This window comes from Tauraco erythrolophus, chromosome 12, assembly GCF_009769465.1.
Source record: "Tauraco erythrolophus isolate bTauEry1 chromosome 12, bTauEry1.pri, whole genome shotgun sequence".
NCBI lineage: Eukaryota > Metazoa > Chordata > Aves > Musophagiformes > Musophagidae > Tauraco > Tauraco erythrolophus.
The window spans coordinates 13082796-13108493 of record NC_141476.1 but is presented as its reverse complement, the minus strand read 5'-3'; the positions used below and the strand labels follow the sequence as shown (position 1 = coordinate 13108493).

Genomic DNA, 25698 nt, shown 5'->3' with positions numbered 1-25698 from the left:
ACAAGATTGTAGAACAAGACTTGCACATGTGCATTTTCTAGGGATACCTGGAGATCTTAGGCCTAAGTAATTCATTATTATAGGAAGATAAGCTTCAGACAGAACAACTATGCATATAGACTAATTATTTTTAGGTCCATTTTTCCCCTCCCCTCTCCAAGTGTTTTATCCTTACTACAAAGTAAACAACACTTCTCACCACATGCTTCTGGTTACATCTCTGAAACACGTGTGAACTCTCCCAGGCTTCTGGGTCAGGAGCTGCAGTGAAAGGGGGGCAGTGGGGCACTCCAGTCCACAACAGGCAAAAGCACGTGGAGTTGAGCAAGAGAAGGTAAATAAAACACCTCTAATAAAAGAGCACAATCAATTATATAACGGTATATAGCACAACCACCTCAACCTCAGTGCTGCTAGATACCATTTAGCTTCAGACAAATGAAAACACAGATTTAATATTTACAAAAGATTTTTAAAGCTACACCCAGCTGGACAAAGTTTCATTGTTTATAAAACATTTATGTTTTTATCCTGTGTAAAAGACATTAGGATGAAACTTAAAGCAAGGGTCACTTCATTTCATCATTGACTTTCTCGCTTTGACCCTCTGAAACATTCACTTTGACTGTTTTCAAAGAAAATGTAGCAAATTAGACGAGTTACTACTAGGGTCTGGCATTTCAATTTCTGTTCTTCAAAACATTTCTGAAGAAAACCCGAAAAATTGCCACAAATGAGAATACTTTCCTATAGACAACGAGGGGAGAGCAAACAAGCCTTGCCTTGTAACAAAAAATGCCATGTAATACGTAGCACATGTAAAAATGGAGGTAAAGTACCATATGAGAGAAGACACCATCCCCCTTCCATGTGTAGCAAAGTCCTTTTCTGTAATATCACCTATTACTAGATCTGAATTTCTATATTGACAAGGCACAAACTGGAAAGAGTCCAAGAGAGACCTCTACGTATTTTCAAGGCTGAAAATATTAACCGTCATAGGGCTTAAAGCCTACATATCTTGAAAAAGCAACATCCTGAGTAGACACAGATGACTGCTACAAAAGAAGTTAGCTGAATTACACAACACCATGGTATTTCAGCTGCATTAATTTCTTTCTTGGCTTGAAGTGGAAAGTGCATAAATTGTGAATTAATTAGCAAACATTAACTTTTTAAACTGTCATTCACATACACGTATATGCAAATACAGATACCGGTAAAGCTGGAAAATTAAATATTTAGGATACTGCACGAAACTAGAGTAAAAGTTACCTAACATTTTAGACTGAACATTATTATACAGCTCATCATTCCTGGAGTACAATCAATGGCATATAGTCAGAGAAACGGTTATTTCATACACTTGAGAGCAAAACAAAGCACAGAAGAAAACAATTGGGTTGTTACCATTTGGGTTGTAACCTTTTTTTTGCACTACACACCTGTATTACACCTAGAACAAAAAGGTTCAGTTCCATAACTTGGCATCCAGACTAGAAAACATCTCAAGAAAAAGTCATGTCAAATTTCTGGGTTCCAAAATGGCATACAAAAATGGCACCTATAATGCACTGATTCATATCAGACTCAAGCTTAGAAGTTCGCAAAGAAGTGCCCTGCTCCTTCTGTCCAGAGTTGTCGAGTTCATAAAACAAGGTTTCTAAAACAATGTGGCAAGAAGTTGTACAATAAATCAACACTATGTGTTCATGCTTCAGAAAAAAGAAAGGTGCAAAATAAAAAAGTGGATACTTGTAAAACCCTACTTTGACCTCTTCAGACAATACTGTGCGCTCAAGGTCCTAGTAAGCTTTCCTACGGCCTGATGAGTGATTAGTTCGAGTTTCAGACTTCTTATTCAGAGGTTTTTTGCTTTGGTATCAAGGCCATGTGTGTTTTTGCACTGCTCTGAGAAATTAAACATAATGTAACATTACACTTGGGCCTTACATAGTGACCATAAATGGTCCCTGAAGGTCCATAAAGTCTTTAAACACTGAAAAGCAAACAGGTCAGAAAAAACAAGATTAAAAAAAAATACCCTTTTTATAGTCTTGACTCATATCAGCTTTACATTTGCTTTCTAAAAGGTCTCCCACCACGTTTCAACAGAAAAAAGTAAATATATTTGCACATGATAACGCTAAATATGTTGCAAAAAAATACTACTACAAGGTATGACCATTCTGCCCACTCCATCTCTGAGAGCACAGACATTGTCTTTGAAGCTATTTCCAAGACCAGAAAGATAAAATAGTAGCTAAACAGCATAAAAGCAATCAAGCATCTGGAAGGATTACAAAGCCACTGAACCTGCATGAATGAAGACATGAACCCATCCCCAGTTCTGCCAGGCTTCCACACATATGGAGTCTTCTGCTCCTCCTCTAAAGACTCAGTTCACACCAGACACAGACTGACTATTCCCAGCTTCAGGAACGTTGCACCTGAAGTTTCTCCGCCAGTGATAAAACACTGGAGCATGGAGACAAATAGCGAGCGAAAGCCTCTGCAGTTCCTACAGTCATGGAAATTCCCGCTACCTCGCTGATACTACAGGATCCTAAGGCTTCAGCAGGATAGACCTGTATGCCTATCATCATGAATTACAACAGATATACAAAAACAGGTTTGTATTGGAGAGAGAAAAGTGGTACATTAAAGATGACTGGAATAACCTGATATAGTTTCCAAGGTTGTTTCAGGGAGACAGGTACATAAACAGACAAACAGCACCTACATGCACACATTTTCCTTCACACCAATTAGCTGCTTCAGACAGTGAACTTCGGTATTAGCTTTTCAGAAAATTTAACACATTGTTTTCCAAGAACAGCACAACTAATTGAAATGTTTCACTAACCAATGCATTCACGTTTCTACATGTATCGAACATACTATCCCATACAGGCCCAGTACTGGACTCAGAGAGGGGAAAAAACAGACACTTAACAATAACTGCAAAGTTTGTAAATTCTATTCTATATCAGTCCTATCTCACATTCAGCTCTTCATCTTTTCAAGTTTTAAAATTCTTAGAAGATGATATCATTGCATTATGATATCATTACATTAGCATATCTAAGATTCAATCGCATCCATGCCTGTGTCGTAATAGAAAGAGAAATAGCACATTTCAGAAATCCTTACACAAGCAATACACAACTTGAGCACTTGATTATCTCAGGATAAAAAGAATGTGCTATGCTTAATGACCATCTTGGTTTTTTTCTTCTCAAAGGACTAGAAAATTGTGAGTACAGAGCATCTATTGCCTCATTTGGGTGCTTAGAAGAATCACTGAATCATGAACATCTTAGAACGTCTATTAGAGTTTCTTTAAGCATATTTCGGTCAGTTTAAAATTGTATGACAGTGAGACTTTTTTGCCGTCTTTTGTGTTAACATCTTAAAGTCCTGCCTAGCCAAAGGGTATCTGACTGTGAATTCTCATTCATTCCTCTGTCATGTCTTTGAAAGATCAGTCTAACAAGAAGTTTCATGCAGCAGTCATAAGAAATAAGAACTTCCATCACACCAGGTGTAGCTAGAGAGACCTGAATATACCTTTAGACATGCAACTCCAGACTTGCACAACCTATAAACAGAAGTTTGCATGCAGTCAGAAAACAGGCATAGGTATGAAAGTTGTACCTCAGAGACACTGCCAAACCACCTTGAAATTCACGACTTCGTCAAACTTTTCTCTGCTTAAATTCAATGCTTTAAGTCAACTACCCTGAAGATCATGAAACGCATAGGGATCCCCAAGAAACACGCAAATTAACACCTACCTTGAACAGAGATTTCCTACTAGATTCTCTTCTCTCCACCTCTGTCAATTCAAGGACATTAATCTTATAGTAGACCTGAAACTTTAGATAGCTCAAGGGACACCAATAAGAAATTGATTCTAAACCTTGTATAGATCAAGACCATATTTCTATGAGACTAACAAAAATTAATTTTCTTGAACAATTCTGCCAGTCACCAGTCCAAAAGTACATCTCCAATTCATCAGATTCTAAATCACTCTTCTATATAAAAGAAAACCTAGTTTCTCTGTAAAGCTGGAAATAAATTAACATGATGCTACTCAAACCATTTCAAGCCCTAGGCTACCTTGTCCCTATCTGAAATAAGGCATCCAAAGGTCACAGACCCCACGCCAAGAAGCTTGTTTTGTACTAAAACTCAGTACTATCACTGCATACACCACACTGTTCCAACAGAAGAGCTATGGTAGGCTATGGACAAGATAGATTCATGCACAGCTCCCATATGTTCCATCTGAGGAAGCTGAACAAGATTTTTTAAATTTTTTTTAAAGAAAAAAAGTTTACATTTTTCTTTCTCCTTTTTATTTTTCCCTCCCCTTAAAATTAAAGAATGCTTTTTTCTTTGCCTGTAGTAGTTTTATATATATATATTATTTTTTTTTCTCTTCACCCTTCACAAAACTGAAATAACATCAGTCAGGGTTATAAACATCTGTAATTGCCAGGGGAACGTACAATACATTCAGAAACTCCAGGCCCACATATCCTGTAGCTCTGCACTTCACAAACAAAAGGTTGGGGAAAGAAAGAGGGGGTGGGGTACAGGGAATAAAGGCTTAAAGATTAAAGTCACAGGCAGAGACAGACGGCTCCGTTTTTTAATAACTGAAAACACGAGTTGTGCCTGAATGTGCTCATTGTTTTATGGCGGGGGGGAGAGTCTACACATGCTGGACTGGCTGGCGACAGAACAGCCTTTGCATCAAAAATAAGATTTACAAAAAGGAAAAAAAAAAGACACCAAACCCTAATTTCCCCTCTTGTAATGGTTAATGATGCATTCAGGTAGAAATCAACAAATTATCCCACCTTGCCTTTATTAAATTGGGGAAAACTTCATGACTAGAAGAAGGATCTGACTGTAACAGCCTAACAGACAGGACTGAAGAGATGTCAGACTATGACAGTAACGGTCATACCTAACTAACAGGCATGTCTGTGAAACAACTAGCTTATAAAACCATTTTTGATAGTTTATTTGCACGATAAAACCAGTGCTGCAAGGCTAAATCATGTGATCTAAGCAGATTTTTTTTACGGATTCAAGAAGTTTAGTTGTCATGAGGAAGTTCTTAAATTCATTTTTAAAATTATCAGCTATACTTTTGGTGAATGAAAGGTTCACGAGTTGCATTCACTTGTCAAAAAAAGTCATTGGCTTAAAATTAAGTTGCATTAGAGTATTAAAAACCAGAAAATGTTTGGTTAAATTTTAAAAATAAATTCTCTCAAAAATCTAAGAGTACAAGATGCTTATGGCTACTCAATATCCATGATTATACAAATATCTTATTTTAAAATTCTGTAATATATAATTTGTATAAGGACAATTTTTAATCTAAAAGGGGAAATACCTATCATGATTTATTTCAGTGAATAGTTTTTTGTGTATTAGATCCCACCAGTGCCCAGGAACTCATCTGAAGTTGAATGAAATGAGTCCAGTTCCACTACTAGGTGCCAATGGACTACAGGTAAACAAGCAGTCTAAACAAATACATAAAAATAAAAAAAATAGATTATTTCAGTTTCATTCTAATCTAGCCTAAGATGTTACTATAACAGAGCTTTTGTTTTACTGTATCTTTTTTTTTTTACCTGCCAGCTTTCCTTTAAATATAGATAGAAAGGAGATAATTTAACAAGACAACAGGCTCTTTCATCTAAAGCCATGAGACTCCCAGTCATAACTTCTTGGGGAAGCCTAAAACAAGGAGCAGGGAGGCACACAACAGGAGTCAATGAAATGTAGTCTCCTGCCCGAAGCAGGCATGCTGTGCAGGGAGGAACCAGTGGCCACAATACACAGTTCCTTGGCCAAAAATGTCAGACCTGGAATGCTCCAACTATCATCCCCCTCTTTGTTGATACAACACTTTTGCATCATCAGCCGCTGGACAACTTGTTGAGATTAAAAATATTGTGGAGAGCTACTGTCTGTTTAGCAAAGAAAAAAAAAAGACAGAGTCCATGTCAGAAAGGGAGGGGAAAGGAAAAGCCGAAACATGAGCTCATAAGCCTGTTACGGAGGATAAAGGCAGGCTTTGTTTTACTTTATTCATACCAAGTACGAACAAGAGACTCATCACTGTTTTGAGCTTCAACCACAAAATTTGTTTTGCATGCAGTACTGTCAACTTTTTTCCCCCCTCATGTAACTAAACTATCCTTTCTCAAAAATAGCTTCTGCTGATGCTCCCATCAAGTACTTAAGCCTAGATGAAATCTGTATCATAGCAGAGACTATGATTCTGCTCATGCTAGAAATTTTGACACTTCCCAGGCACACACAATGGCATTCTTATAAGATAAGCCTTTGCTATACAACTGATGGCACCCTGAGGTTCTCATTTATACAAACAAGTAAATTAAAATATATGAATATTAAAAAAAATAAAAATCACTTAGAGGACACGCTGGATATCTAGTCACATTAAGAGTTAGGCAGCAGTTATTAAATTGGAGATACTTCTTTGGACAAGAAGCGTTCATTCTTTTTAAACTTCCAAATGCAGAAGTCAACCCAAAAACACAATGCAATGTTCAAAAAGTACAGTCTTTGGGAGATTAGAGGAAAAAAGCACTAGTAACACAGGTCTGTCCTCTGCCAGAAACACTACCCACCAGTGCTGTCTCTAAAGAGCTCAAGGGCAGTAGTAAAAGGCAGCAAGGGAAAGCACAGTCTGGATTCTAGTTTCTTGCTCGTAGGAAAAGGCGAAGAGGGTGGTAATTTACCGTATACAACCAAATTGTACATGAAAGTTTAAAAACAGCCAATTAAAGCTAACATTATGGAATGGAACTGAGAGTCCGAGTGGAACACATTAGACACGCATTCCAGACAATTGCTCCGGAGTCCGCCTGAGAGGCGGATACTGTACAAAGTACAAAGGGTCAAGAAGTTCTTCTCAAAGGGAGCACTCCAGCTTTGACCAGAAGCCATGACAGCTTGCCCAAAAGATGAATGCAGTGCCCAGCTATGGAATGACATCCAGGCTGTAGAGTTAAGTAACTCTTGGTCATCATCTGCATTGACAGAATGTTATAGAGAGAATTTGAAAATTATGTCAGTCAAGGAAGGGTAAACCTCACCACAATTAAGAATCACATGGAGGGAGGGAGACAAGGAATAAAGAAGAGACCTACTACAACGACACTAATAAATACGCCTATTTCAGTTTAAATTTCCTACATGTATCTCTCTCATACATTCAACTAGAGCTTTGCTTCCCTGTCGAGCAGTTCAATCTCAAATGACTAAAAGAGCTACCAATATCTAGTGGGAAGTCAGAAAAGACAACTACCTCAAGTTACCAAGACTATATTATATTTAGCCTTCAGTGTATTCCGTACTTTGGAGCATGGTGAACCCCAATTTTGATGCAAATTTCTTGATTTCTGTGACAGCAATGCAAAAAAACTGTCACACTGGTATTCCTGCTGCAGCATGTAACCAAATGGAAAAATAAACATAGAAGAATTGACATTACTCCTTGTGTCGTGTACTTCAACATACAACTCCATTCATATGGAGACTAGGAAGTTCATTCAACTTCATGATACACAATTCTACAAGACTTCTAACACTAACACTCTAACTTCAAACTTTCACTGTCTCCAAAAGTCAACAAGAATTATAACTCTTACAAGAGCAGCAGTGTTGGATCAAGGATGAAAAGTGTATCCATATTAAAAAAAAAAGTAAGGTTGTCCTCAAGAAAGACACCCTGCAAACAATCTCAGTTTTTATGCCAAGTTTTATTTCAAGCACCTGCATTACTACAGTTACAGCAGTACAGCACATGGAAAGAAAGAAATCTCTAAAACAAATCAGTCCCAAACAATTAAATTAAGGATGCCAGCTCTGGGAAATAGGATACTTTCATTCTCTGCATTGTACACAGATAACGAGAGCCAAAGTAAACAGCAATATTTTGGAAGACATTTTTCTGGACAGTCTAGCCAGCAGTCAGTTAACCTGCCTTGCTGCAACACTGAATATTTGGTGCTTTGTTAACTTGCAAATTTCAGATGAAGGCATAAGTAGTTGAAGAGTTAATGCTGTCATTAAATCGTTATTGCTAAGGTTTTAAGAGTTAATATTGCATTACCAAGGGAAGTTTTTATATGCAAACCCACTGCAAACTTATCACTTGAAACCAAACTCAAAGCAGTGATCTATTAGTTTCTTCTCAGTTCCCTTTAATGGAGTTTTCAACATTCAAAGGCTGTAACTTCTGTTTGTTTTAAAAGATAAATTAGTCTCACCACTCAAATTTAAAAAAGATATTTATTTTGTACTCAGTTCCCTGGCATTCAGTCCACGGCAGACATCAGGCCCTGCCTAACAATTAAATATCAAATCATGACAACAACAAGCCATTCTGCATAGCTTGTCATTCCACTAAGTCACATCACACTGTGCCAGAGGATCCTCTCCAAGGAAGCTGTTATCGAGCATATGGTACTATTTCATACTTCCTGCCAGGCCAACAGAAGGGCTTTTTGACAGTGTATTTATTTTCATTTAAATGTTTGCTGACTAGGATTGCACAAGATATACACCTCATTTCAGAGCAGTCCCAAGGGGTCAACAGTCATGTAAATCTCACATCCCAGTACTTCAGGACAAAACAAACTATATCATGCTGGATATGCTATCTAAATTGCCAATGCTACAAAGCACTCCAGATAGCGCAGGTTGTATGGTGTTCATGTTTCACATTAATACATTTTCCATATAATTAATAAAAGTCCACTGTAATATAAAAGGTGATGCTGACTGTAAAGGAGAAAAGCAATGCAGAGTTTAATTACTAAATAAAACTAGACACAATACTCGCCAAGTTTAGAATTTAAACTGTATTAAGGGTGGATAGAATTTAATGATCTATAATCACAAAGAGATAAGAGACAGCAGCAATGCTTGAGGAAATGTTTTCAACAGTACTAATAGGGAGAAAGGCAAAAAAGCTAAGGCATCATGACTTATAAACAGATGACTTTTTTAAAAATTTGCCAGCAGAATAAGTGCCATAAAACAATACTCCAGATCTCACTGGTAAAGTATTAGTTTTTAAAAAAAAAAATATTTAAAACACTTTGAATTATTTATTATTTAAAAAGAGACACTCATGTGAATGAAGTTTTGCAGCCAACTAAGAAGCAAGATACAGACCTGGTCTGAGCTTGTACCAGTTTGGACCTTAATCCTGCCAACTCCCTTGCAGAGTTTATTTCTGGGAGGCTGCATGGATGCCGATAGCCCAGCTGGGCTCTGAACTGTTACTTCTTCAGAGCCACAAGCATGCTCAGCACTTCAGATGAACAAAAAAAAAAACCAAGGCCCCAGCTTTAGAAAGCTCACAGGCTGAATTTAGACCAATTGCTCCCTAGAATAATTAAAATATTTTCATCTCGGACACACCAGGTTATTTTATTTCAAATTTTATAGCTAGAAAAGCATAGATCTTGGGAGGTGAATATACAGAAGCCAGCCACATACAAAACCAGCCCTTTTATCTCTAAAACCCCTCATAATTAAAGAAAAAAGTTTTCCAATAGGTATTTTGAAGAATCTCAAAAGGTGACACCATTCATCACAACTCTGCACAGTAATTTCATAGGACAGCTCAAATACTTTGTAAAACAAAACATGCTTAGATTATCATAGATATTTCAGAATAATTCAGAGCAAGTCTGCCAGCATTTCCTCTAGGATGAATGAACAACTGAATAAAATACAAGCGTTGACTCAAAGTCACAGACATTTTACAAGTAGTCGTGGCAGTCTGTGGAAACTAAGTTTGTGAGCAGTAACACCTGTCGGTCAAGCAAAACATCACTCAAATCAAAACAATTCACCAAGAGCAGAGCTGTGCTTCTGTGACCAGGAACAGTCATTAGAAGAAAAAGTAGGACAGGTGTCCTATGGGGCTCTGCATCTCGCACTCACCCTTCTATGTTTCATTTGATAATTAAGAACCACTCCTCTCCTAAATCCAAATTTTCAAGTTAAAACATAGGCTGACAACAGCCCCAGTGAAGTGGGAAGAAAACCTACAGAGAACAAAGTCTGCTCAGCACACACGTTGCTCTGCCAAGCTCGTGTGACCAGCTCTCAGGAATGCTGGCGCTGCTCAAGTTATTCAATGGAAACACGCAACAAAGACTAAGAATCCTAGACAAACACGACAACAACGCGGAGCGCAAAGCAGTATCGCTTCCACTCCAAAGTATGCTGTACCTGTAAATTTGCATTTCGCTGTTTAAAAATAGAACAGCCTAACCAGCACATTTCAAGCGTCCACAGGTCACAGCAAAAATTGAAAGCGCAGTAACTACAGGCGCTGAGCCATCACTGCCTAGCTTGGACAGGATTCTAGAAATGAAGCGCCCAGAAGTCCAGCAAAGTCATCTGCACTTGCTAATCTAACCTCTGTGACAGGAATTTTTTCTTAGTCACCTGGGAAATTGTAAGCAAGAATACAAGACAGTATCAAAAGGATATCAAGAATATCTGAAGACTACACACTTCTCTCCTCACTGAAATCCATTCTTAGATGCTTTTACCTTGTATGAGGTTATTTTTTATATTCTTAAGTATTACTTTTCACATTTTGTTAGGCCTTGTTTCCTATTCGCATCTTCTAGACTCAGAGAACAACAGATTCTAAAGTAAATTTCCTGACAGTAAGAACTAGAATTACAGAACAAGGGATGGAAAACTCAGAATGAGAATTTCATTTCAAGTGAACCGAAGTAAATATGCTTCATTTGATATCTAACCACTTCAGTCTTCACATCAAATGATGGAGACAACTGCTGTTGAAGAAACACATAGTAATAATGGAAGAGAAATACAAAGGAATTTTATTAAGTATATTCTTACTGACAATTTACTATAGACTTAAATTAAATTTTGTTAGAAGAGTTCCTTAAAGTACTTCCAATAAATAATTTTTATTAATTATGTTTAAAATGTCACAGTTAATCTGCTTTTGAGGAAAAAATTATCTTGCCGTTTCGTAAAAATATAACGTTAAAATAAAACACATGAAGAGGAAAAAGGTAAGTAACATAGGTACAGAAAATTAAATAGTCTTTAATGACTCTCTAGATGGAAGTAAAAAAAAAGATAAAAATCACACAAATGAGTACTTAATTTTCTTCCTCCCTTAACATAAAGTAACACTAGCATCCATTTATATGATTTTTACCTCTAGAGCGTCCTGTTAAAGCAAGGTACACGTTAGGGTAGAGGGGAGACCTGAGAGACCACAAGGGGAAAGAAAAATTTAAAAAAAAATTTGCTCATTTGTAGTCACTATGTTTTAAACACATGTGATGTTCTCTGTTACTCAGAAAAGTAAGTTTAGACCACAGTGAGAAGATCTGCCTCTCTAAGAGCTAGATTCTGTTGTTCCAAGGAAAATTAAAATCACAACATCCCAGAGAACACAAGTTTTAGGAAGGGTTTTATCAGTAAAATTAAAGCTTTGAAGTCTTCAGTACCAAGAGACAGCAGCAACAATCTATTCTCCCTGCAGCAGCACTGGGCAAAGAAGTCTATTTCATTTCAGTTCTGTTAATAAACTAGAACTCGAGCTTGTATACTGATAAATCTGGAAGTAAACTGAATACATAATTTTAAAATGTACAAACAAAGAACATGAAACAAACAGAAGTGAAGCACAGGTGGGCCATCAGCAACCCTGCTCGCCCTGCCACACACCATTCCACCTCACAGTCCACCAACGCCCACTTAAACTTAATCCTTATCCACTTAGGATAGAAAACAAACAAGGGCAGCTTTTAATAGTATTGAGATCCTTTTCTCTTCTTCTCCTTCTTACTTGTACTAGAAAGGACAACATAAGTGTCAAGAAATTGCTCTTCAACCCCATTTCCCACTGCATTGTCCCTCTTCTTTTCCTTCTCCCCTCACCCTTCTTAAGAAAAGGAAAAAAGATCTTTTAATTCATTTGTGGAACTGTCAGCTTACAAACATGGAGGAAAAAATCCATTCCAACTGCAAGCTTCAAGATCAGGCTGTTAAACTACTTATTCCCCTGCACCTGAAAGAGGGATACCATGAACCACTGATGTTCAGCAAAGACAAAGCCGGAAGATGCATTTCAGAACAGAATTTCTAAAAGTTCTAAGTGGGAGGGGGGACAGGACATGGGGACTTTTCCTCAAAAAAAAAAAAAAAAAAAAATCAGGTAAGATGATCATTGAAAACAATGCCAAGGGTATAAACCTCTCTCCTACTGCTTTCTTGCATGTTCTTACAGGGCAAGAAAAAATCTGCTGCAATTGCTAGGCACCAGCCAAATTCAATAAACCAACACTATCTCTAACTGTAAACACATCACTAAGATAAACGAATACATAATTGAAGAGTACTAATCACTGCTTAATGAAAGCTGAAATCACCAAGAAAGAATACAGCCTTGGTGATTAAAGTTCAATTTTTTTGGTTGCTCAGAGCTAGAAGTAGAAAGAGAGATTGCAACTCAGGCATCTAAAATATTCTGCAATGATCATTACCACTTAGCAGTAAACCATATTTTCCAGAATATATTTAATTTAGAAAAACTAGAACAATGGGCTATTTTGCTGACCTACTAGAGTCATGTTTGCCACCTACATAAGCTAGTGTCTGAGCACCCTGTATTTAAATCACAACTTAACCACACAACTCTGCTTCTTATGACAAGTTCTCATAAATGTACTGTGTCAGCTGAGCTCATCTTGGCTGCTTTTACACCTATACTGCACTACACTGCTGATCCCTAAATGATTTTTTTTTTTTAAAGGAACATCAGATCCCACTTTAGCATCCCCTCAGCACAAACACATTTCTCATTTACAGAACTTATTTATTCCACATCTGAAAAACAGTACATAAAGGGGAACTTGCACAGACTAGGACAAAAGCACAAATCTTTCACAGAAAACATAACAGCTTCCAAATAGAACAACAACATCCCCAAAACACATGCACATTTTGATTATTTCATCCTAGTGTCCTGAAAATTTTGCAGTGTTCAATAAAAATAGTAAATACAGTTGCATTTGAGATGCTATGAAGTTATTAGCTCTCCAACACAAAGTGAAAACACTGCTATAATAAATTAGACAGCTTAACCTCCAACATTCTTGTAACTATTTTCTTCCAACTGTCCTTATATGAACCCATAAGTTACTGTAAGGTTTAAAATAGTATAATTTCAAAGCTTACGCATACTGTCAACTAATTTACATTTCACATTACTCAATTGTGGTTTTACCCAGGATATACTCAATTATACCTAAAAACATACAAAAAAAGTTTTCCATAAACCTGACATTTTATACGTGGCTTAGTTTTCCCAGCTAGTCTATCATTTTCTTAATGGAACAAAAATTAAAATTTTTAAAATTCAAAGAGTAAAGAAACAAGTACAGTAACCAAAATAACTTTCAACCACTGCATCAATTTGACTATGTTTAAAAAAAAAACCACAAAAGTACTTTTAAAATAAGTTACAGACTCACTTGTTTCTTGGTGCAGGGTGGGTAAAGAAATAGACAGCAGGGTTTGCACTTAAGAAAACCCAAAAGTTAAATTTATCTTCACATTTTATTTGTTTGGCTTTAAATTACAACAAAGCAAACATTAAAGCCCACAAAAGCAGTGCTGGCTACTACTAGAACGATCAACTATTTCATACAGTGAATAAAGCTTCAAAACAAAAGAGAAAACACATTTAGGGTCAAATAATGTAAAAACACCCAAATACCCACCCACCATTTGTTAGTGAATACAGTTCAGTAATTAAAATTACTCAGTAATGAAAATTACATCAGAGATGAACTTCTCGTAAAGACTGGCTCTTCCATCACTGTTTTTGATTTTGTTTTTCTTAAAAAATTTAGCTTCAGTTCAAAACTTTATTTCCCTTCACAAAAAGAGTATTTTCTCCTTGGTACAGTTCTCTTTAACCAAATATACTTTTTTTTTATATCACCCCTTGATCCACCACAGAGCACTACAGACAAGTGATTCTCATCCCACAAGAAATTCCAGTTAAATAGCAATTTAGGACAGAAAAAGCTAGCATTACTGGGTATCATTATACACACCGGAGAGAGAAAAGGGAGAGCTCAATTACCAACACATGAGTAAACATCACCAGCCACCACAACTTTATCACAGCACTTGAAATAATGGGAGGATATCTGTTGTTACTCAGCTGAAAAGTCTACTCAGGGAAAGAAATACAGGTTGGTCCCCACCACAGGGTGAAAACCTATCACACAGCAAGCAAATTACAAGAACAAAACTATTTCCTTAAACAATTTCCTTAGGGATGCCCTAAGGAAATTCTGTTTAGCAATACTGTTCTTATGCCATATAGAAGGATAAATATTATCAACAATTAATTCAAGGTTTTTTATTATGGATTTTGCTTACACGTAAACGCATGCATATAATTCTCGTGTAAAAACTTGCTTTTCAGGCTTTAAGGAATTTTTAAAATGAGGCATATTATCATATTATTCGAAGTTATAATATTGCCAGACAGTGGCAAGTCTCAGTGTTATGCCCAAAGTTGGTGCCTTAGGTGAATAGCACTGTTGACACAGGATTTTTTTGTTGTTGTTGTACTTCTCAATACTCTGAACTGAATACTCATCGTCTCACTCAGATCAGGGAAAGATTCTGATGCTGAGTGCTGATGCTCTGATGCTGAGGAATGACAACATTTTGGGGTTTCTGTAGTCTCTAAATGCAGCTTAGACACTTAAAATTAAGTACCATTTGAACCATTTTCCTTATTCTCTTGGTCAATTCCTCTGACACCTTTAAAGGTTATTTCATAAATTGGAGTACAAACTCCAAAAATTTTTTACTTAACATACAGTACATGATTTTTTCATAAATCTTCAAAGAAGTTAGGGGTGAATATGGTTCCAAAGTTGTGTACATATAGAACTGCACAATAAAGTCAAATAACAGAAAATACTTATCTGAATTTTTCCATCCCTCAGCAACACTGACACATATGTATATTCCAATTTCACAGAATCAGGCAAGCTACCTCTATAATATTATGTGTAATTTTTTCAGATCCACATTCACAGACACACTTATGTTCAGTTCTTCCACATCCAGCACTACCATACTGGTGAAATCCTTCAAGATGCTGAACACCTTCAAGGAATACTGAAGCGTGAGGGTTAACTAACACTTGCAGATTGGTCCTAAGCCCTTTGCAATTTGGGGGAGACACAAGTTCAGCACTATTTCATGGCTGCACTAGGTTAGGATCTTACCCTTGAAAAACATCATTCACAGAAACCTACTTCGACCCACATTAAATACTTTTCCTTCTCTCCTATTCCAACAGATGACCAAAACACACGAGTTGCCACCGCTCCCACGATCGCGCGCAGCAATCATCCGGCAGCGGGTGACGGCCGAACAAGAGTGGCACAAACCCCAGAGAGGACTGAGGCACACCACTGTAACTTTACATATATACTCTAAGCCACACTTTAAATCATTTCACATACTGGAATGTCAGCATGGATAACCACTGCCAGAACACGACACAGAATCCCCTGAAGTCAACCACAGGTTCAGGTAGTAATGACCTCCCCTTTTACAACATAAATGCATAATTTCCGCACCACTCTTTGATGAAGGGACCACAGACTTAAAAAGAGGAAACAATTACAGTCATTAGAATTTCACCCAAGCATGAGATTTAATCTCAGGCCATGGTCTTGCCAATGGCTGCGGGGGTCTCAATGGAGACAAAATTGCTCTGTGGGAGAAAAAAATGCCTCGATGATGACATTAGTCAGCAAGAGAGACCGAGCTTTGTCTTCCATCCAACAACACAGTCAAATACAAGGAAACCATTTTCCCTCCCCCTCCTCTTGATCCTAAAAAAGAAAACTACAATAATTTTGTTTCTCTGAAATGCAGCTTTTGCATGCTTTAGAAACTTTCTTCTCCAAAGTAATACTGCTGGAAGGGAAGTCTTTAATATAAGAAAAGTAGATTTAAGCATGAATAAACATCAATGACAAAAGACATTTCCCCTTGCCTATCCTAGTTAATATAATTTAATAGTTCTATCAACAATTCTCGAACACTTCTATAGCTTTTCCTTACCCAACAGGTTTCTCAAATACCGTTTCAAATTTTACATACACGGGAATCATCTCTAAAATATGCTCACCTGCTCTACAATACATGTAACAAATAAAAGACTGGTGAAACTTTGCTGAACAAACTGAGGTAAAGTTTCACCATTAAAAAGAGCATGTGAGATCTGGGAGTACCAGCTACTCTTATATGCCAACCATATGTTGGATCCTAAGAAAGACACAAAACAAAGGAAAACTTTGGCACAGAAAACAAGAAAGTGCTACAGGGAACTGGATTCGATTCACTTGTCTGCAGAAAAAGCAGACCTGCAGCGGACAAAACAATCTTCATGATCCTTCTATGGCACGAATTAAAAGAAAACAAGGAGTTTTTAAACAAAACCTTAAGCCCAAATGAATACTTTCTTCTCTGGAACCTGGGGTACGGGGTCTGGATTCTTACCCAGATCAACTTCTCCTATAAATCTCAAAATTCAAACTTTGATTTTTACTCTCCCTTATCATCTTTTACCCTTATGATGCTCCTGAATACAATTTATTCATTTTTAAGTTATCCTCTCTCTATTCCATTTCCTTTTCTTCCACTATTCATCAACTCATTTCGCTATTACATTAAAAAAATAAATATATATATATTTGTTTGTCTGGTCACAACAACTCCTAGTGCTGGTAATACTGATAATTACAATCTAACATAGAATTAATCAGCTTAAGTTTGAAAGAGATCGTAATTCAAATTGGAAGCCAACACTAACCATTTCATGTTCATTTGAAGAGCTTAGATAGGCTGTGCAAGAACATTTTGGTAGAATAACTGATAAGGAAATAGGAAATAAGAATTATTGGTGTTTACTTAGCTTGCAACGCTTTTTGGAAGCAAACAGTTTAAAGGAAGCACTTCAGAACGGTTATTTAATCTGAATTTTACAGATAGCACAGAATATTTTCTCACAAAATGCACGGTATCTTTGCAATCACAGCTATCGTACGAGCTGTTCAAGTCTCTCTTTGCTGGAGCTCTCACTCAATTTTGCTCCGTTATGTGACCCACAGAATACAATGCATTCAAGAATCCAGCTGGAAATTGCCACCGCAGAACATCCGTCCTTGCTCTTCAGCTTGCCAGGACAACCTTAAGGTTCCCAGACAGAAAACAACTAGCTGCCACACAGAAAAACAACTTTCTATGCCACTTAATGGACTTCAACAATGACAAGGTGGGGGGGGGGGGGGGGGGGGGGGGGAAGGGGGGTTCCCTTGCTTAGCTAGAAGCTCTGTCACATGTCTGCCTTACAATTATAACCTAGATTTTTCCATCTGCATTTTGTTTTCTCAAGGGGTTTGATAAACAGTACTTTACAACAGTCATCCAAGAACACACACTATTACTTCTAGTAAAAACAAAGAGAAACATATTAAGGAAGCCAAGTTCATGGCTCCATCAAGCTAAATTAGCTATTAGAAGTGGGTTCTATACGTAAGCAACGTATCATTCAACTTATATCTAGCATCTACTAATCGAAGACAACTTCTAAATCAAGCTGTAAAACTAATACAGTAGAGCCTTATTAAGCCAGTTCATTGATGAGTAGACCACTGAATTGTCCAATTAGCAAGCAAACATATCCATCAACAGTAAAAATACTACTTTGAAAAATGTGCTTTAAATTTATTTTGACAAGAGTAATTTTTACTGTAAACATGCTTCATATTTTACAGAAAGTTGTTATAGATTTTATGCAAGTATTTGTAAGATTTCACTACATTAGCTGATAATTAAAAACATCTAAAAATGGATTAATAAAGCTTGACCACTCTCCCAAATAGCTTACAAAATAATTTCAAGCAAGGAGAAGAATGAAGCAAAAGTGAAATGAAAGGGCATGTGGTTATTTGATGAATGCTTGCACACAGTACGATGGAACAAAGAAATTCTGTTTTTAAATCAATAGGAAGAATGATCAAACAGACTTAGTCAGCACCATTACAGCACTTGGTTATTATGTTTTCCTGAGAAGTTGTCAAGTTTTTGTGTCAAATAATGAAGTGTGAATTTGCACGGTTTTGTTGTATACAAGCAGGCATGCACACAACTGCTCAAAAGCTGTGTAGAAAAACTGTCCTATATTAGCAACAGACAATTTGACATTCAAACAAAGTTCAGTAAAGCCACTCCTGTTTACAATCTACATTGAAGATTGAGAATTCAATTATAAACCACATCTTCAGAACAAGATACGCACAATTAATTTTTTTTTAACTGAACACAGGAAATAGTACATTTCTAACACGACATAGAAGAGAGTATGATTATTCATTATAGCTTTTGAGATCAGAAGATGATGGCTCCAGTGGCTCTCTGGCTCCTTTTAAACTTTTCAACTCATAAAAGAAAAAGGAGACTTTTCCTGCTTTGCTGTCTAATATTACTTAAGAGTTAACATATAGCTTAGGAGCTTGTTGAACCTGTGTAACTCTAAGGAAATCAGCTTAAAGTCAAAAAAGCAGAAGAGGGCATAGAATAGAAATCATAACAGCCAAGTAGACTAGTCTCACTGTCACATCACTCAAAAACATTAATACACACAGAAATGAGAAGTGATGCATAATAAATGGAAAGTTAGAACCATTAAAGTTAATATAGATAGATAAAAATTCCACATGAAGACTATAATTTTAAAGTACCCTGGGATACACCCACAAAAACAAGTTTCACTCTACTCTTCATCTCACACAACAAACTCTAGATAACACAGAAGTGATTCAAAACAGATTTAGTACAACTATCTTGCTTTTGCTCAGTTATTAATGACATAATGGGAAAAGGGGAACTAAAGAAAATAATTGTGTACACTAAATTCCATGGTTCCCGCATTGTCAGTTGCTTTTACAGGTTAAGCTAAATAAACTTTCCATAAATATAAAATAAAAATCAGCCCTTTCTATGTGGATGAAGAGTCATACCACTCACATACAACTTCAGTGAAAACCAGTTTGGTCTCACCTGTGCTACCTGCAGCTCATGTAACATATAAAACAACACCCTGCACGTTTTTATTGCTCGAGGTATAAAAAGCACTATCCAAATCGTAGATGAAATAAGACTAACCTTCCTTAAAACACAGAGGATATTTTCTTTAGGAATGGCAAAATTAAGCCACAGTTGTGTTCCAAATCTTCTACTTAACTCCATTTTGATTCAAAGTAAGGTCACTCCATACATGCTGACCTGTCACCCTACGTACTTATCATTAAGATCCCACATCATAAGCAAATGCTGCCCTCTTGTGCACTCTAACATCCAGTAGACAAAGTTGCACTTCAAGGGCTAGAAGCAAGGGGGATTTTAGAGCAGCAATATTTTTATACTGGTTGCCTTTTCTTTATGCATAGATCCTCAGTCAAAAAAGAGGCTTTCCCTTTAAAATGTCAATAAAAATAGTCCTTTAATGTGTCAGACAAGTATCAGGCACCAGCGAAATTACTTAAAGTGAACTAAAAAAAAATACACTTTCAATTTCAAGAGAAAAGTGTTTTCATTTACAGAAATAAAGTTTATTTATTTGCATTTCTAATACAAAGCAATGTCAGCAATTTACAAGCACCAAAACCAACAAGTTTAATCAGGTTTGGAAAACATTTGCATTAGTGCTAGTTGAACTCTCTTGGCCAATGAGTACTTCCATATCACCAACCACTACATAAAGGCTCATGAGTGGGAGTGGTATATTTTCCACCAGAACAAGGTTCATTATTATGTTATTCTCACTTCAAGCTGGCAGTCAAAGTCCTCAAGACTCTCCAGTGACTTCTCTGACCAGAACTGTATCCACTGAACAACACAAGGCACTCTTTCCTCCAGAGGTTTCCCTTCAACACGTGCACTCAACAGACAGAGGTCTCCACATAACTTTAAGTCATCCATAGATACACTCTACAACGATAAAACTCTACTTGTTCACTCGCCTGGAACAGAAAAAACAAGAACCGTCGCACCTTCACAAAGGTGTCAACAGGAAAAAGTTAACAGTGACAGAAGTGTATTTTCATGACAGTAATGCAAAGGTAACCCTGAGCTTACAAATCCTCCTAAAAGTTTACACAAAACTCGGCAAAACAACTAATCTGTAATAAAAATACTTTTTTTTTATGCCACATTAATCTTACAAATAATCTGCATCTGACTGAATTGAATGCTGGTAACAAGACCACATTTCCCTTGATCTCCCAAGACTGTTTTCATTGTACTCATTTGCATCAGCAAGACATGCTTTTGCTATGCTCATTTCCCCCTCCTCAAGCTCTTGGGCAAGTTCAAAAGTCTTGGCCCCTCCAATGTATCAGGTATGAATTAATACCCTTCCTTAACAGAACTTAGCAGCAAAGTGGAAACAGACACTTGCAAGGCAGTTTTCTTTGAAAGGAACTGCAGGGACAAATGGTGACAATGAAGCTCTAGTTATAAAGCAAAAAGGTCAAAGGTTCAGACAGGCATAAGGATTACAAAACTACAAGTTTGTCAGAATTCCCCCCCCCCCCCAGGTTTAGACAACCAGGGTCAAGCAGTAGCTTTCCAATTAAAACCCTATAAGGCTACTCTGTCCTTTGAACTTTGTAGGGGAAAAAAAGACAACTTTCTTTTTTGTAAGTTCTTTTGAGGACCCATCTCAAAATCCAACAGATAAAGGGCATCTGACAACAGCTCACCTAAAACAAACACTGCGGAATCCCTTCGCGGCATGCGTGTGTGGGAAGCTAGGATGAGGTAATCATGTTCTTCTGTATTAGTGTGCTGACCCTTTGTAGGGCATGAAATTAACCATCAGCAAGTAAAAAATCTGCTACTGGTTAAACTACTTTGCTACGCAAAGTGGTCTTAAAATGAAATATGGGGATTGAATTTCTTTGGCAGATTAACTCATATAACCTCTCCGCAGGCATCCCTTACTGCTGAACTCATTTGAGAAACCATTCCAGACCCTACTGGATGTACTGGGCTGCGACAAACAAATGTAAAAGCAACTCTTAGTTTACTTTGATGACATTAACATCAGCTTTGTGGAAGATTAGAGACCTGAAATTTAACAACAGAAGCTTTAAAAAAAAAAACAACACACCACCTGTGACAGAAACTACCCCACTCTGGTGTGAAATTTTAACAAAATACCACTTTCAATCTCCATAGTGATAGAAAAAAGCAGTAATGGTAAAAATAGCAGTACTGCATTTGCAATCATTCCTTCCGTGCAGAAAGCACGCATAAGGCTGATGTAGGTGCTTCTTACTGTTTGTGTCAAGCTAAAGAACTGACCCTCAAAATTCAGTTATTCAGTTTTCTCTATTTAACAAGTCAACTACAAACAGCTATAAATACAGTATTTATTGCATTGATTGATACATGATAGACAGATAAGATCCTACTAAAGCACAGGAAAAGTCTTGAAATTATTGCAAAATCAGGAGTTCTGGAACAAGATAAAAAGAAATACATGGCAGAGTCCAAGCCATACAGCTATCCATGATAACTTCTAATGCCTTCCTCCCACATCAGAGCCTGCTATTGAAGGATAAACCAGTATGGTTTAAATACAAGTGAAACCATCATGTAGTAAGTCAAGTGCCCGTCATTTATTCCATTCCAACCTTGACTATCACCTTCCAGCTAAAACTTTAGGAAAGCATCTTGACTGGAACTGTCTGCAGCATTTCCAATTCCTAGCATGCAGGTAAAAAAAAAATCTTTTGATTTAACATTTGATATGTTTTGTTCTCAAGGACAAGCTTTGCAAGAAAAATGTAGCCACACAGAATGAAATATGACTTCCATTTTCCATTCCATTTGGTCACTGCTCAAATATTCTGCATTCATTTAATCCTAAAGTATTCTCTCTAAATAAGCATGCTGTGAGTGACTGTGAGAAGCATTTGCAAGGTCAAATGCTACCTGGCATAGCATGACAAAAATCTAATACTAGATTCAGCCATGAAAAAAAAAACCCTACTTCAAGAACTACCTAGATACATAAATACATTAAAGAACGGTAAACAGTATAAATTAAACTGTAAACAGATTTACCAGCTTTGTACAGCAAAGGAATTAACCCTTAGAGCACTCTGGGAGCACAGAAAAAGATGACAGAGAAAATAGAATTGGACTAGAAGATAGTCTGGGACACCACTGATGAAAATGGCACACTGGAAGAGTAGAGTTGAGATTAAAAAAAAAAAGAGAGAGAAACACAGACACTACTGGCTTCCCTGTGAAGCCAGTGAGGAGCTCCTCAGAAAGAACCCCTTGAGCCAGTCACCTCATGGGAGACCTGACTGAATAATGCTGGTGCTACCCAGACACAGCAGACAGCATTTCCATAAGATGGGGTCACTCAAGGTGAAGCCAACTAGTTTACACCACCTTCAATGAAAAGAAGGGAAAGCTTCAAACAGTAGGAGCATGCAATAACATTTTCACACTTGTAGCTTCTACTGCAAAAGCTGCACACATATGACTAACCTATTGAGAAGGCTGCTTCAGAGCCTTCTGTTGTCATTCCACTTTACATTGCTCTCATCCCTTTCCCACAGCCCTCCTCTCTAGTTTTTCTGTAGGTTAACTCACATCTACAGCAATCGCAGAACTTAATTTCAGAAGAGCAGTATTTTAAAGGTGTGAGAAATATGAAGTGCAGAACACACAAGGAAGATAAAGTACTTTGCACTTAGGTTTTCTTTACAAACCTTATATATAGAAAATCTGAAGCAACAGGGAAATCACAGATTCCCTTAAGTAGTAGCATTCCTGGTTGGCAAAGAAAATGCTTGGAATGGTGGACCCTGAACACTTATCATTAGGAAGCAGATGAAAACAATCTTTTTAAAGCATCATTATCTGGAGGCCTGGCTTTACGTTTCTTAAGAGCTGGAAAAGTTGGTAATACTGAAATGCTGACACCCTAAACACTGAAGGATGTATCCTGTTACACAAGATATGCTATACTTCAGTTTGAGTTTCACCAAACCATACTAAAACTGTAGGCACCTAAGTAGTCCCACAGGCACAGACCAGGTTTTATCATCAAGGCTTCACCTTTTAAACCTGGTAGTGTAAAAAAAAAAACGCATCCACTACCAAGATACATGTATACTATCAATCAGAAAACTGATATTTCTAACTCTTTAAACTAAGTATTAACACAATACTGCATTTTCTCTACAATTCTTTCTTAATACATAGAATTGCAGTAAGTCATGCTGATCAAATGTTTTCACTGAGATACACAATCTGGTATAACTGGAACTAAGCCAATGTGACATGCTTACATATCTGAATTGTTACCTGTAAGGAATCATTTTTGCTAGGAAGAAAACTCTATCATGACATCTAGTCTAGTCCACTGTCCACATCTTTTCCTCTCCCACCATGGTGTATCAACAAGGAAATCTGCATAACTTAACCAATGCAGACAGCAATGACTAAAGGCCTTGAAGTTCTTCATACAAATAACAGGAAGCAACAAGAAGTCTATGTATTAAACAATCACCCTAGATAAGTGTTAAAGTGATTAAAAAAAAACCTGTTTTTCCAAGTTTTCCCACATCTTCTTCATGAGAAAGTTCGCCCCACTCAGATTAGTTGTTTCTGGCAGCAAGGAATGTCTAACTACAAGCCACTCTTCAGTACCTCCAAGAAGAGTTACCATTTGCCAAAGTTAACTTTGTTCTTTAGAAGCTAATCAGGTGCTTATGATTAGCTAAGAATGGCAGCTAATTGTAAATTACAAAAGACGACTAAAAGACCACGGGTTTCTGGATTTCAGCACACAGCCACTCCTCCTTCGCAGCTGTAGAGCACACATTAGTGGTACAGAGCACTTTACTGCTAGTGAAAGCAAGAAATAAGCAAATGTTTATTATCCTATCCAAAAGAAACACAAACAAAGCAGTTACTAACACCATTTACAAATAACACATCTGTTCAAAAGGGGGTTAATTCATACATTAATTACTTGGCCTGAACCTCAGTGTAGCTGAAAAGAAACATATACTGCATTGCAAAACTACCACCTGTTTGATGCTGAAGAGACACTAGCAGAGGAAACACCCAAGAACTGAACTTCCAGAGGTCCCTGTAGTTGCAGTTAACCAGCCTGTGACTACTTTAAACAGCTGCAACTCCATTATATCCTTAGTCAAGCACCAACTACCTCTTAACCCTTTTTAAGAGAGGAAGGGGGAGGTGCTATTTCTCATAGAACAAGGTGATAGGCTCTCACAGAGACCAGACTAACCTTCTGGTATCATCTACAAAGAAGTAAAACGGAAAGTTACTAAAATCCACAAAATTTAAGATTATCACGTTATAACTCCCCAGTATCTCCAAGACAAAAGTTCTGCATGAGCACGTCCAGCAAGTATACCACAGCTGTCAACCACAGGGCATATCGAACTCTGACAGCTTTAACAAGCAAGAAAATAAAAATTAATATTGCCCTTAAATACCACAAACAAGGTCTCCACACACAATAAAGAAACTTTTTCTTCAAGTAAGCTAAGAAAACCGAGCAGGCATGACTGTCCAAAGAGCATCCAAATAATTCAAATTTACTCACTGTTTTTCTACGAGTACTGGTATTTTATTTGAGGAGCAACTAGAAAGAAGCGTAATAAAGTCATAAGGCCCGTGAAAACCCCGACACCCCACCCCCGCCTTCCACCCAGGTGCCGCAGACCCCGGGGCCCCCGACCGGCACAACCGAAGCTCCCAGGGGAGATGCGCTCGGGCGGGCAGGAGCAGCCCTGCTCGCCTCCCCGCGGGAAGCCGGGACGCTCCGAGGCACCGGGAAGGCGCCGCCGCGGAGCCCCGAGCGGCGCGGCAGCACCCCGGCAGGGGCCTCTCGGCCGCCGGAGCCCCGGGGCGGGCAGGAGTGGGCGCCCCCGCTCCCCCCCTTACCGCCGATGATGGTGCGGATGAGGGAGGCGTGCCCCGGGCAGTCGACCAGCGTGAACTGGAGCTCGCCGGGCCCCGGGCCCAGCTGCGGCGGCAGGGCGGTGCGCAGGCAGGAGAAGCCCAGGTCCAGTGTGATGCCCCGCGCCCGGCTCTGCGGCGCCCGGTCAAAGGCGGCGGTAGAGCCGGTGGTGCTCAGCGCCCGCGCCAGCGCCGTTTTCCCGCTGTCGATGTGGCCCAGGACGCCCACGTTCACGTTGAGGACGCGGGGCTGCGCGGACCCGGCGGCCATCACGGCGCTGCACCCGGCCGGTCCGTCCCGACAGCGCCCCGGCGGCAACACGGGCCCCGCCGCCGCCGTTCCGCGGGTCGCTCAGCCTCAGGAAAACCCGTCCGTGCCCGCCACGATGCGGACACCTACCTCCACAGGCACGACGTGAAAACATGCTAAAACACATCGAGAGCGTTGCGCTAACAGCACGCACCGGGAAGGTGACCCCGAAAGGCACAAGATTGGTGGGATTCGTC

General features: G+C 38.3%; 1 protein-coding gene across 1 annotated transcript in view; it reads right to left on the bottom strand.

Moving 5' to 3' along the window:
- Positions 1-25477, bottom strand: part of EEFSEC (eukaryotic elongation factor, selenocysteine-tRNA specific) — a 127010-nt gene extending 101533 nt beyond the window's left edge. The window contains exon 1 of the mRNA XM_086618918.1: positions 25177-25477. Within this exon, the coding sequence (XP_086475044.1) occupies positions 25177-25462 (286 nt within the window). The 5' untranslated portion in view covers positions 25463-25477. The remainder of the gene's footprint in view (positions 1-25176) is intronic.
- Positions 25478-25698: the final 221 nt, after the last annotated feature.